Source organism: Pleurodeles waltl, chromosome 1_2 (genome assembly GCF_031143425.1).
Source record: "Pleurodeles waltl isolate 20211129_DDA chromosome 1_2, aPleWal1.hap1.20221129, whole genome shotgun sequence".
Lineage (NCBI taxonomy): Eukaryota > Metazoa > Chordata > Amphibia > Caudata > Salamandridae > Pleurodeles > Pleurodeles waltl.
The window spans coordinates 989950889-989966092 of NC_090437.1; the positions used below are offsets into that span (position 1 = coordinate 989950889).

The window sequence follows — 15204 nt, forward strand, 5'->3', positions numbered from 1 at the left end:
GTGGGCTTTTAACCATGCCCACCGCACACCCATCACCATCACTCGTTCAAGGGCTTGCCTTTCAAGAATCCTTTATTGTCATTGGTAAATGCTTTACATTTATCCCTCCTTGTTACACATGTTAACACTATCTGGGCAAGGTTTTAATCTCATTAGTACCAGACTGACACCCAAGTATAGCAATAATCAAAAGAAAGGTGGCCAGTCAACTTTTAAGAACGGCTTTCCACTGCACAGGTACTGTGTTTTTAGTAACTTTTGGTCAATCTGAGCTAGAAACAGAATTTTTTGTTAATTTTCAGATTATGCAGCAGATGACTGATCATGTGGTAAATTCATAATTATGCAAAAAATGTTGCTGCCGCAAAATCAGCTAAGTCCAGTGGCCCTGACCATTCTCCGTCAGGGCCGGCTTTAGCACTGGGGCGCCCAGTGCAGCAATCATTTTTGGCACCCCCCATGATCTTCTCCTTGGATTCCGTCACTACCATTGGTCAAACACACCCCTCATTTCTCCATAACACCTCTTTCACATACATTTCGTTTGTTTTAAAGCACTGGTAAAGTCTGGCTTTACTAATAAGAAATTATATCCACCCAAGCAAACATTAGGAATAGATAATGTAAGACTGAGGGGGAAAAACATAAGGTCCTAACCTATTTTATGCTTTTTACATGCAGCGCTTTGATGGCTGTTCGTAACAGTCACTGTGCTGTATTAGCTTTGTATCTTATGAACTGCGGTAACAAAAGAATCTCTGTGACAAAAGCAGTAATCCACTCAGCTATCCACATGCTATACAGATCTGTGGTCTGCACAGTATGTGTTCTTTGCAGCAGACATATTAACCCTCTGTGCTTCCACTAGACAAAACTCTATCCCTCTCTTTCTCTCTCTAGCTGGAAAATTAACTATAAGAGTTATCTTGAAATCTTCATTGCTGCCTGAAGGCTGGATGCACAAGGAACTCTGCAACAGGTTTTTTTTTAATTTGAGAATTATGGCTAAAAACATAGCCCTCCCTGCCCAGGTCCAGCACCCCCTCTTCAGGTTGGCGCCCAGTGCAGTCGAAGCAGTTGCACTGCCATAAAGCCAGCCCTGTTCTCTGTCTTCCTATCAAGACACACCGAGATGGCTCCTGGGTTCTTCCACTTGTGGATGTTGTACCCACAGCAGTTTGAAAGGAAATGGGTGAAAGAAGGACTAACTCCTCATTTCTCAGTTCCGGAACAAAGAACTATAGCTGCTAATTCACCACATTGTATTATGAGTTGTAGGTCCACCCCCACCATATACCCAAAGCTAAATGTTTTTTTGACTGGACCAATTTACAGGAACCAAAACTAGGCATTGAATGGATAAAAACCCAGTTGCTTCTGACTTTTGCCCAACACCATACCCAACTTCAGTGTGTTCTTGTTCACCGCAAAGGTATAATTCTCAGGTTTGAAACCTGGTTTGCATAGTATTACCTCGCCATGCCCTAGTCCAATCTGCAGTAGGAGGCAGAGTTTGTGCGGCTGCAGTACTCGGTCCTTATACATGTTGGAACAGGCTAATGAAAATATTTGAAAACGTATCTGTTCCCTAACCCTTGGTATTCCTTCAGTTGAGCCGTAGTGCTGAGAGGCAGAGGACCAGAGGTGGGGTGCATTCTTAAGGATTCCCCATCCTCTGCTAGATTACACGTTTTTTTACCACGGCAATATTACTTCTCATACAGCGATCCTACCACTATCAATAGTGGTCTGAAGATGAGTGGAAGACTGCTGGTGTCTTAGTACACCGGGGTACCCAATTCGGAATGAAACCACTATTAGAGCCGATATATCTGGCTTTAATGTGCTAATGGATGCAAACAGCCATGCACAGCTGTTGTTTACATGAGTTAGCATGTTAAAGGAAGTCTTGCTGGCTTTGCCAAAGCTTGTTCCGAGTGTTAGTTACACAAATGCTGCCAATGGCACAGTTTGTCACTGTTGTCTCTATTGTCTAAAAACGTGTATTAAAGAAAATACACAACACCCCTGTTTTTTTTTAATCCTCCTTGTTTTCTAATCTAACTGACCATCCTGCTTCAAAAAACACAAGTTATCCCCAAAGCATGTTTTGCTAAATTTCCTGTCGTATTGTGCGGTAAAATGTACCGTTCAACTAGATTTGTCCTAGAGATCCCATTGGAAGTGAGAAGTGGTTTTTGGCAGTTACCTTCACAGTGTACTTAGTTTTTTTTTTTTTAAACCAGCCACTTTTAGTTAAAAACAAAAAATATAATTGCTACTGGCGATTAAATTCGTGCAGTGGCAAGACGGTGTTAGAAGGTGACCAGCTAGAAACATGCCCTCAGTCAAACACCAAATTATACATTTTGGCTTCTATAAAACGTTTGGGAGCACCTGTCCAATATAATAGTCTTTGTATATGAGGTAATTGCATCATGTCTGCAATCCAGCAGTTATTCTTTCTCTAAGTGGTTGCTTGCTGCTCTCTCAGGGATATTGTTGTGACTGCTGTGAGACCCGAAGGCCAATAGTTTTTTATTTTATTTTTTTACATTTTGCAGTTACCTCTTTTAGAAGCATCACTAAACAGTGTTACTGACTTGGTTAAATGTATTGACATGGTTAGATGCATCCGTTCAACAAATTCAATTGAGCTGGAAAATAAATGAAAATAATAAACCTGTGAATCAGATTTGCTTGTGAATTGCAATCCTTCCTATTTTGCTGAGTGTAAAGTACATATGCCAACATTGGACTGAGCTCTCATATTCTAGGTCCATTCCACAGCCTGGTCTGAATTTATCCAGTCTCTGTCAGTTGACACTAGTTTGAGATTACACATGCCAGTCAAGGTCATGGGTGGGTTTCAACACTTGGCAACGCCACTCCATTCTGTCTGGTCTGTGTTATGTTAAGGTCATTTGTGTAGTTTGTATCCATTATTTGTATGAGCTTTCCGAATCTGACGCTTTTGCAGTTCATTGATTTTGGTTGACCAAGTGTCAAAAGAATACCCTCACTGCATTTGGTGCACAACATTGAGAGACACTATGTCGTAGGCACTACTTTGGGAGTTACTACATTGCATGTACGTTCTTCGTATAATTACATCACACCACTTGTCACTGTATTGGATGAGTCATTCCATCCAAGGTATGTATATGAATGTATCAAAAAGAAAGTATATTTTTATGTAGTATATTTTTATATCCCTTTGTATGCGCATGTATAATGTTTTATATGTCTTCCCGTTACACTATTGGGGATAGCGAGTATAGTTATGGGTAGATGGACTAAAAAGGCAATTGTTGTTCTACTTATAATTTTTCCAAACTTCTAATTTCAACCTCTACATCTGGGTTGTGCAGATATCTCAAGGGTGGTAAAAAATAAAACAGTTGAGGGGTTAAAAAATTATAACTCTCATATTAAACAATGCTCTCTTATGCAGCAAAAAAAACTGCTGAATGAATTTGCAGCAACCTTAATGTGGAAGCAGACCTTAGTCGGATGAGTGCCTTTGCTTCAAATCTGTTCAGTAGATTTTAAGACATAAAGCGCTTGAAAAAGTTGGCAGGTGGGCTTCAGCGTCTTAAATTATAGAGGTTTCTGGCCTCTATTGTTTGAGTTGCCTGTAATTTTAGCACCGTTTGTCAAATTTGCACAGAATTTGTCAAATGTTCAGCATATGCAATTTGGCAAGCATTTAACAAATTTAGACCCATGGTGGAACCTCCGGTATCTTTCAGACCCAAAAAAGGGGATGGGAGGGGGCAGAGATAGAACATAAATTAAAAAAAAAAAAAAAAGTTTTCATAGGCTGTTACATAGGTACTCCATAGCAAATCTATATGAAATTCTGCAAGATGTTACCAAGTAAGCTCAGTGCAGAAATCTTTTTGTTTCCTGAGATCTGAGTGCCGGGGGAGGGATGCCAAGTTTAAAAGTAAGGGGCCAGAACAAGCTTTCGTTGGCTTATAACGTTGGTGCCGTTTCAGAGATCTCCATGAAAATTGACAGACTTTGACATGTTTAATTTCTTATAATTTGAGTTTCATGCAGATTCAACAAGGAGTCCGTGGTTGGGGAGACAAAGTGTTTATTTGAGTAACTTTGGCAACCTTTGCTAAAACCACAAACTTCATTAGGAGTTTACAGATTCAAAAAAACATTCACTGCTTAACGCACCTTAATTTGGGCCAGTGCCATGTGCCTTGCCATCATTTTTGTCATCCCCACGTGCTGAACCAATCACCTGTTCTAATAGGCTAATTCCTTGTAATTTAATTTTTGGATTTACTTAGGTTGTTTAGAAATAATAGGAGTGTTTGAACGTATGATTTCCAGCAGCCGCTTTGCATAGCACGCTGTGCTCACGAGGTGGAGAAACAATGATCCAACAAATATGCAAGTTCAAACAGTTTAAAGTTTACATTTCTTTAAAGCCGGGTATCTTTAGCTTTCCTGGTTTGCCGTTGTTCTTTTTAACCTGGCTGGTTTGGAAGCATTTACATTCTCAGCACTACCTTTATAGTGCAGAGGACATCAGTGGGGCATCCTTTGTACCTAAATAGAAAATGCCTCTGCAGAAAACACTTGAAGCATTATCTTTTCAGAAATCAAAGTCTGGACACAAGAGAACTTCCACCGTGTCCTTATTTTTTTTTTTTTTCTGTAACACCAGCATGCTCACTGTGCTGACGTCACAGCAAAATAAAAGGGAAAACTAATGGCGCAGTCTCGTTTCACTTTTGATCGGTATGGGGGAGGAGCATAACTCTGCCCCCTGAGCACTGATCTCTGCGAGAGGGTGAGTGTTGGAAAGGGGACAATATCCCTTTTTACATCGCTATCTTTTCCTAGTGGATCCTTGCTTGTGATTTGCATTGAAATTGCAATCCCCAAGCAGGGATCCACTCCATTAGACCACCAGGGATGATGGTTGTGGGGAGGTTTTTAGTGGGATATGTGTAAGAATGCTGGTAGCAGGAAATAAGCGGATCCCTGAGATTCCTAAACTTTCTCTTACAGAAATGTGAGGAAAATGTGTGTTGTTTTTCTTTGTCTACATTTGAGGTGTTTTTTGCATAAGAAAAAAGTAGGGGATCCATGGATGGCAGACCATCATGGAATTCTTTGCGTGTCTAATTTTGAAATAAGTCTGAGTTTGGTAGGTTTCCCTGGATAGGAGTAGAGCCCAGGCCCAAAACCTACAGCTACCCACATTACAAAAAAAGGGTTTCTTTTAAGTGCAAAAAATGTGATATGGCCATATTGTATTTTGGGGTTTCTTTTGTTATGGGCACTGGGCCTGCCCACACAAGTGGGATACTGTTGTTATCTGGACAAGTGTGAGAACGCTGGGTGGTAGTAATGCCTTGTTTTTTTTAGGTTTAAAGGTCATTGCGGGTAGGAAAAGGTAGAGGGATCCACTCAAGGAACACCATCTTGAACTTCCCAAGGTGTCTAGTTTTCAGAAATTTCAGAGTTTGCAGGTTTTCTTGTGTAGCGGTTGTGCTAGGGCCTGAATTCCGCCGCTACCCACAAAGTAAAAAAAAAAAAAAAAAAACAACGCATTGATTGTGCCCAGTGACATGTGATGTCTCCAACTGGCATTTTGACTTAGTTTGTATAACGGGCACTAGGCCAAGCCATATACGTGAGGTATTGTTTTTATCAGGAGACCTATGCAAACACAGAAGAAGTAGAACATTTGTTATTATTGATTGGATTTCTCTGCATTTTTGGCTTCCAAATTTAAGCCAGCATGCGGGAAAGATGATGTTTGGAAAATTCCCTCTGAATCACAAGATGGTATGGGTAACCCCAAATTTAGAGGTGTACATATTACCACTGTGCCTAAACCCAGTATCTTGTGTACTTTTCAAAAATGCATATGTTTCCTTCATACCAATTTTTCATTCATTATACTTTACTATTTGAATTGCTGTGTGCAATGGAAAGAAAACATTACAAGCAGTAGCTCAGTTGCTGGATCTGGTATTCCATTCTTGCATGTTTTTAGAGAACCTATAAACCCTTTACCTGCAACCAGAAGAGTCTATCAGACGTACTGTTTTCTTGTTTTTGAAAATCGTCAATATTGACTGATTTCTTTTGCAGATGAAAACGTCACCAATGACTATTTTTAGGTTGAGCGTAAGCGTTTGACCTCATGTATACTTTTACTATACTTCTTATGGCTTATAGTGATTTCATTTGTTGGTTGCAGTGTCCTTTAAAAATTCTTGCTCGCTTGTGGTCAGTTCTGACTTTTTCTCCCTCCTTTTTCTGTTTCAGAACAGTGACCAATTACTGTATTATTCCACTTTGGTTTATTTTTCTGTTGCTATGACAGGCTGTTTTTGTTATTTCTTTGGTCCCCTTTCACTGTGGGTGTTTAAGGCTGGTAGCTGCCTGCATTTTATTGCAGCATTCTGTTCCTCCCATCTCCTCCTATGTCGCTTACATTTGTTGTGGCTTTATTCCAGTGCTGTCCTTGTTTACTTTTGGCTCCTAAAATAAGCTTATTTTACAAAACAAACACTTGGTCATTTAGCTCACTGCTCATGAAAGCAACAATATGCCCTTTATGGTAGAATGTAGCAAAACCTAGAGGTAATGATGTGAAACTTTCTTAGCCTCGCATTGCATCTCCAGTCTCTCTCACGACATCGCACACAGGGCATTGCTTATCTCCTTTATTGGGACCATAAATCTTTTCAGGCTGCTTTCCTTATTTTGAAATCTCTGTTGAGATGGTTACACAACGCTCAAACTCAAACTGTGGCTACCTTTAGTTTCCCCACAATGTTTTGAAAAAAAGGTTGCAAATTTGACCTGGATACCGTTTGTGGAACAAATTTATGAAGGTAAAGACCAAAAAGGGCACCGCACTGGAGTGCTAAAGTTTCAGAAACCAAGGGGTTAATTCTATGTGGGTATAGTGGCTAAACATCATGGCTGTATAAATATGTGATGCTATGGATATCTGCTACAAAGAGTAGGTTTGCTTTTTGTGTTTGCACATTTATTGTGTTTCTTTCACCAAATCTAAATTGGATGATAGTAAGTTTTACTACAATATTTGTAAATTTAAATTTGTTTTCAGTTTTTTCACAAAATCGTTGATGGTATATGTGGTCATGCACATCCCAGATTCCAGGACTATGGCACTGTTTGGACATTGGCTGAATGGCTTGGAGTTTTAGATGAAACAACCCATTTCCTGGAGGCCGTTGTTGGTAAAAATGTTTCAGAAGAAGAGGTAAGCCTTTGTACATTTATTTACCATGCGTAAAGTGGACTTCTGGACCTGATTAGAAATGATGAGCTGCCCCACCCGCCAGAGAAATAAGATCTGCATTACATAACTGAATGATGTTAGACAAATATAGTGCACTTTTAAGATATGCATTTTATACACACAGATTTGTTTTGCATGTATTCCACTTAAAATAAATGTGACACAAATATATATTGTTTTTAACAAGTGAACTAATGTAGCATGAATTTCGTTTTTTATTACTAAAGTGCAAACCTCAGATACTACTGTATTGCCACAGCATAGCTTTACTGACTGCTGCCACGCAAATTGCCTATTTCAGTGAGTTTACAAAAGAAATCCACTCCACTGAGCCTCACATGGCCTAGGCAATGTGGGTTTTATCTTTGTGCATGAATTTAACCTTGGGCAAGTCAAAGAATGGTCCAAACGAAGCCTTGAGACCCGCACGGGTGAGTAGCGCGCTTTATAAATGTTAATGATTTGATTTGATTACACTTTGTATCTGCAAAATTTGGTGGCCTTTCATTCAACCTTTAAGTCACGAGAACATGCCCATTGGGTAAAAATCATAGTATTTGAACTCCTCCTTACAACTTTTTTTCTTCAAATATCTTTATTGTTTTTTTGGGCTTAACGGCATTTCACAGGCAATGCATTAGTTTAGGTGCCAAACATGCACCAAATATCAGCAATAAATCAAATAACAAAGGGAAGCTCTCATACACACCTATGCCCCCCACAAGGAGTCACAGAAGGACAAGTGCAGAGCATCTACTTACAACTGAAAAAACACACTTGTGGTTACCATGTCACCATCAAATCCTGGATATAGCCACAGTCCGTTCTATGAAGTTATAGCCCCTTGCGAAAGGAGGATATTGTAGTGTCTCAACCAACCACCCCATACGTTATGAAATTTGCGTGGGCTCCCCAGATCCTGTATTTGACCTTCTCAGCCACCAGGTACATGCCCATCCCCTTCTTCCATTCCAACAATGTTGAGCTCTGACGCCCCCCCAGTGTCTAGCCATGTTTGGCCGCCATCAGTCTTAAGTTGCAGAACAACAGTAGACCCCTAGCAACATCAACATCTCCCGGTATTCCCAGCAGGACATATCTGGGGTCAATAGGGGGATGATATTGCCCACCACCCGAGTAAATTCCCCCACCACTCGCTTCCAGTAGTCCTGGACGACTACAACTCCAGAGTGTATGGCAGTAAAAACCCCTCACCTCTCCACATCCGAGGCAGCTAGAGGAGGATGTCCGACCCATGCAGTGTAGCCTTTCCCTATCATAACACACCTGATTGAGGATTTTCAGTTGTATTATGCATAGGCAGGATTTTATTGCCACTTACTGTAAGTACATCAGTGCCGCCTCCCAGTCGACATCTTCAAGGACTCCCACCTCCAGTCCCCAGCTCTCCATTAGTTTGATGAACCGATCTGGCACATGGTTAAGAGTTTTATACGTAGCAGATATGGCTTTAGTGGACAACTCCTCTTGTAGGAGTCTCGACTCAAGTGGAGAAAACTCCAGTAGGTCCTGTAGCTCCATATTCTCCACTATCCACGCATGGCGCAACTGAGCGTATTTCAGGAATTGGATGGAGCGCATAGAGTAGGTTCTCCGGAGAGGTGTGAATGGTATCTACTTATCCTCTTCCAGGAGGTCACCCACCTTGGAGATCCCTAACAGGTCCCAGGTACCAAACCCTCGAAGTTTACAAAACTCCTTTAACCACTCCCCCTCCCCTAGTGGCGTCTCTCTCGTCAATTTGCCCGCCCAGCCCATGTGCCCAGTGGCCCTCTGCCAATACTCTACTGCCAACCTCATTGCCGGCAGCAGTTGGCGCACTCCCTTGCCCCTGTAGAGGTAGTTGAGACAACAGTGGTCAGTAAATTGTCTGCACCCTAACCTTTAGGTGGATTGGTCCTGGGGCGCAAAGAGTCATTTGTTTACCACCACTAAGTGTGCTGCCCTATAATAGGACCATACATCTGGAAGTGCAATACCCCTGTTGTAGGGTTTGTGCTGAAGAGTGGTTAGGCTATCCTTGGGTGTTTGCCTCACCCCACCAGAGAGCAGATGACGCTGTCTAACTCAGTGAATACTGTCTCGGGGAGAGGGTAGTAGATGTTTTGCAGAGGGAAGAGGATCTTTGGGAGCCTTATCATTTTAAAAATAGCTGCTCTACCCATCACAGCTCGAAAGGCTGTAATCACTCTTCCCAAATTCCTAGGAAAACATGTCACTCTGTACGACGTCACTTAGATCCCCAGGTATTGAAAGCCATCAGTTACTACCTGCAGCTCTCGTGGGAGACCTGTCCGATTCAGTGGGGCAAAGGGAGTACTGATTTATTCCAACTGATAAAGTAACCTGCATGGTCCACGTAGGACTCAAAGACAGAGAGGATCAGGGGTATGGTAGTCGGTGGTTCGGTGACATACTCATCAGTGGATTTTCTCCACTGTACTGTCCATCTTCAAGAGTTTAAATCCTTGGATGCCCTGATGGAGCGTATCATTGCAGCAAGTGGCTTGATTGTAAGGGACACCCCTGACTCGTACCACACCGTGTGCGAAAGACTGAGGAAACAATCTCATTTATCTGAACTGCCGCTGTGGGGACTTGGTACAGCAAGGAGATCCACTGCTGAAAACAGGGACCGAAACCAAATCGACTGCGTGCCTGATGGAGAAAGGGCCAGTGTATGGCATCAAAAGCCTTTTCCACATCCAGTGCCAAAAAGGCATTGGGAAGTTGTTCTCTGGGGACAGCCGACCATCCAGTTGTGTAGGTGCCAGAGGTTGAGACGTGTGGACCGAGCCGGTATAAATCCAGATTGCTCTTGGTGTATTAGCGGGGACAATGACTATCAGGAGTTGTGTGGCAAGGACTGTAGCCAACACCTTCACTTTGATATTGGGTTTACCCTGTTTGTGGAACACAACAATCATTGCACATTGCAGGTCAGGTAGTAGTGCACCGCGGTCACTCGATTCCTTGAAGAGATTGAGCCTGTGGGGGGCCCAGGAGGCCCGAATACCGTTTAAAGACTCTGCCGTTAGGTCCCTGTATTTTCCCTGACTTCAATTTAGCAATTGCTGCTGCTACTTCCTACAATGTAATGTCGGCGTCAAGTTCTGCCGTACCCTCAGGGGTCAGCACTGGCAGATGCACTCTGGCCAGATAGTCAGCTGTCTGGGCAGTGTCTGCCAATGGACAGGCCCTATCGAACGAGGCATTATAGGCAGCAAAGGCAGCCGCTATGTCCACGTCGGTCGAATAGGGGGCACCAGTCTTGTCCATTATATCTTGTATCTAGCGTGATGCCACATCTCTCCTACTAAGCCAGGCCAGCAACTTGCCTTCCTTGTCGCCAGCATTATAAAGGCAGTGTTATGTTGCCAACAATTGCCTGTGTGCTTCACCGGTGGCCAGGTCTCGATATGCATGTCGGAGCACCGGGAGGGAGCGCAAAGCCTCTTGGTCAGTGCATGCCCCAGGGAAATTCTCAAGGGTTACAATCTGGTGTTCCAGGCTTTTACTCTCTGCCACTTCTCTTTTGCTTTCAAGACAGTGTATTCTGCGCCCTTTCTCATAATACAGCCTTGCAGGCCTCCCACAGGATCACCGCAGAGTCCACCGAGCCCTATTTCTCCCAGAAATAAAGCTCTGAATCTACTCTGCCAAATGTAATTTCTGCATCTCTCAAGTCCCACGCATTCAGTCTCCAGCCAGTATCTCGAGGGCGGCCCATACCCTCCATTGGGTCCCACAGTGGGGAGTGATCTGACAGGCCCCTCACTAGGTATTCCACCCGGATTACCTTGGCTGCTTCCCCCGCCGGGTCAAAGAGATAATCAAGCCAGTAAAACACTTTATGTACTCTGGGGAAGTAGGAGTAGTCCCTACGCAATGCGTATTGGGAACACCACAAATCGCTGATGCCTAGGGGGCATGCAAACCTTTCCAGAGGGGTGGGTCCCGACGAGACCGCTGCCAGCTGTGATCGATCCATAGCTGGGAGAATGACATTGAAATCGTCCCCCACAACATGAGTGGTCGAGGTGGTTTCTAAAGGGATCGCAGTCACCTGATCATAGACCGGCTGTTGCAGGCGAGGTGGCGCCTAAACACTTATCAGTGTAATGGACGCTTTGCCCCAAGTACCCTGGACACCCACGTATCTGTCCTGCTGATCAACCCAGGTCCTGGAGATCACAAACGGGGGTAGCTGTCTGACAAGTATTGACTCACCCTGTGAGCCGGAGGTGTACCACACATGTACTAGTACTGTATAGGCAACCCTGGACAGAAAACGACATTGGGTCTCCCTCAGATGAGTCTCCTGAAGTAGGACAATGTCAGGTTGCTGGTGTTGTATGTACCTTGTGGCTAAACCCCATTTCACTTTACTACCCAACCCGCTGACATTCCAGGGCATAATATTAAGGCGTTTGGTACCGTGTAACCTATCCTGCATCATGAAGTAATATCCTTGTTGCCAGTTCTGGTGTTTTCAGCCTTCTGGCGGGTGTTATGTAGTGCCTCAGAGTCTTCCTCTAACTAAACTGAACCTAATAAACGTGTCCTCAACTGGACACCAAGGTGGTATCCCTTCCAACCCCCACCCTATTCCTCGCCTCCCTTCACGAATATCCAAAACCATGTCAACTAGACAACCGTTTGTGTAGAAGGCAAGAGAGGTCTGTTGCCGCCCGCCCACAGGGTAGGGTTGAACCAAAGAGCGGTGGGCCTTTTCTGTGACAAACACAGAGGCAAGGGCAGTCATGGGGATCTTATCTCTAACCCATCTTTCCTAGAAAAGCTTGGTTGTAGAACCCTCTGCCACCTCAGGAAACTCAATAAATCTTAAGTTGCATCTCCTGGAGTGACTATTGGCGTTCTCCACATGTGCCTCCAGCCTCTGCACCTGTGTCAGGGTCATTATGGCAGACCTAAGTGATGTAAGTTCCTCTTACATCTGGTCGACTCGCTGCTCTGTGGACCTGAATCTTTCTGCCACCCTACGAATGTCTGTCCTCAGGAGGTTGACATCTATTGCAACGGAGTCAATCTTGGTCTGGACATTGGCACTGGATGTTTCGATGGTCGGCAGTATTTGAGCGCCAGTGGGGTCTTGGGGCATCTAAGCATCACTTCTTGACTTGTCAGCCCGCCTCTCATATGGGGCGTCAGCCGCGAATTGGTCAATTTTGCTTTGCTGGGGGCCCCGGAGCACCCTGTCCCTACCCATGTTGGCATCCCAGTGGAAGGCAGATGGGGCCACACTGGGCAATTCAAATTGAGCTATCGCCTGCTTCAATCCACAGCCTCAGGCCATAAGGCGGAAGGTGAAATCATACAGTACCTGATGGCGGCTGCCTCTTCTTACCCAGGAGGGGACTCGATCAGCGAGGCGGGAGGAAGGGTAAGGCCCTCCTCCAGAGAGAAGACCATGAAACAGGGAAGGGGCCTGCTGTGAATCAGGTAGTAGTGGGCCCCAGCTGACTCAGCATATGTAGGGAGGCTTTACACCTGGTCTTGGGAGAGGCAGGCCAGTACTTGGTCTGTGGCCCCAGAGTGAAATGAAGGGCGGAGGGTCTCCCCCAGTCCGGGCCACGAAAGGCTGTCCGTGCATGACAGCATAACCAAGAGTGCCCCCATGCTGAAACAGGTGATGCAGGGTGGGTGGGGCTACAACCTTGCTCCCCCGGCGCAAAGCAGGCACTTTCTTAATGGGGCACTCTCAGTGCACCAATGTATCTCACCAGGCCACTGGCTTTGTTAATGTGCTCTGCTCTGTATCGAGGAGCAAGCCCCCTGGCAGGCGCACAGAGCAGCAGGCCCAGCAGAGGCCCCAGTGACGGCGCGGCTGCCTGCTTTCTCAGCTGCCTGAGCCCGCAGGGCCTAGGGGCAGCCTTCAGGGAGGTCATAGGGCAGCCTCCAAGTATGGGAGTTCGTCATCCGGCCCAGCAGGTAGCTTTGAGCATGACGCGCCCCCTTCAGCCTCGTCAGTGCCACAAACAGGGGGTGGGGAGGCCATTCGAGTCAGGCCAACTCCCCAACTCGACCTCCAGGTGCAGGCCGAACGCACTGCTGACTCATGACCACGACTCCTTCCCGGCCACAACTCTACCTCAGCAGCCCGGCCGACTCCGACCCTCGCCTCTTCTCTTCAGTGGCCAGCCCAGACCAACCAGGATCCACTGCCCACGGGTCCACCAGCTCACACACACCTCGCTGCATGGCAGCAGTACTGCCCCAGTGCCCCAGATCGCATCTCCATATCTGGGTAGAGCTTTCCCCCTTCACCGCTGCCCCCACTCACGGCTCTAAAGCAGGGTATAAAGGATGATATGGGCATTGGTTGGGGAAAGGATGCCGCAGGATTTCCCCAGTGGGCCGGGAGCTTGTGTCTAACACACCCGGTCGGCCGTCTTGCCAGGCCACACCCTCCCTTTACAACTTTTGATCACTTGGACCAATGTTCACCTCATTTGCCGCAGTTTTAGGCAGACCTTTGTAAGCCATTGCCCCAAAGTGTGGTTCAGATTGATCCTGAGGGGCAACAGTTCTCAAAAGTGCAAGAAGTGTCAACATTTAATACAGAGTCCCGATAGTGCCTTTAAAATGTGCGTTCATGTTATTTATTTAGCCTTATAGTGGTTTTACCTAGCGTGATCAGACCTTAATTTGAGTTAGAGCTGTTTACTGAGTGAAAGAAGCCTATGTAGTGTCCCTCTCGGAACATGGTTAAATAGAGAATATATGGTTACCAGTTTCTGCTTGAGTAAAATACAGTTCCCCAGTGAAAAGGAAATATTGTCCTCAAAAGGGAATTAGTAAGATATCTCCATCTTTGAGTGTTTGTTCGGGTTCCGGTCTGCATCTTCAGCCCGTGAAAATGATTTCGCAGGATGTCAAAGTTTGAAGTGTCATTGATAGAGCAGGCATTTAAGTTTTTTTATAAAACAAAAAAGAGGGATTAGTCTTGAAGGCAGGAAGAATAAAGTCCAAACTTGAGGTGTGATGTCTGAGAATGACTACTTTAAAGTTTTACATTTTCTAAATAACTGTGTTTCCAGTTAGAGTGTAAGCACTCCTCAGTGAGCAGACTTCTAGTAGAGAGGGGTGACCTAACAAATTAAAAGGGAGACCCGAGCCAAGAGTTGGCTCTCACTCTGAGAGCTCATGCGATGCCGAGCCTTTTAAATATTTGGCATGTAAATCATGTAAAAAGTGTTGATATTAGAATATGATAACTTGTCTTCAAAATTCATGAATGTGTATTTAACAAGCTAAAGCATTTCATTTTAATACAGATTATATCTCTGTCCTGAGAAGTATTTGTTAAAAGTGACCATTTCTAAACAAGAATTTAGAAACATTCCTGTTCCTGCCCTGATGACAATATATTAGACCTGCCATCTTTGGTGTGGTGTTCCCTCAAACTTGTTACTGTCTCCCCTCCTGTTTTCTGAAATTTGCTTTTTGTTGGCATTCAGACTCTGTGCACTTTACCACTGCTGACCAGTGCTAAAGTTCTTGTGCGCACACCCATTTAAACATGGTAAAATTGGTGTACACCTGATTGGCACATTCACTTTACTTAGAAGTCCCTAATATGTGACACTACATGTACCTCTGCTACTAGTGGGCCTGCAGCACTCTTTGAGCCGCCCACTAAAGTAGATCTTTAAAACATGTCTCAAATCTGCCATTGCAGTCTGTAATGCACCTTAAAACTGCCATTTCGACTTGCCAAAATTAACTTTTTGCCTGGCATAAACTCTCCTTTTCAATACATATGCCACCCATAAGGTAGGTGTTAAACAGCCCATAGGGCATGGTGCCTTGTATTTAAAAAGTAGGACATGTGGATTTAAGTTTTACATGTC

General features: G+C 44.5%; 1 protein-coding gene across 1 annotated transcript in view; it reads left to right on the forward strand.

Moving 5' to 3' along the window:
* COMMD8 (COMM domain containing 8) overlaps positions 1 to 15204 on the forward strand; it is a 171396-nt gene that overhangs the window by 90524 nt on the left and 65668 nt on the right. Inside the window, exon 2 of the mRNA XM_069201695.1 lies at positions 7115 to 7270. Within this exon, the coding sequence (XP_069057796.1) occupies positions 7115 to 7270 (156 nt within the window). The remainder of the gene's footprint in view (positions 1 to 7114; positions 7271 to 15204) is intronic.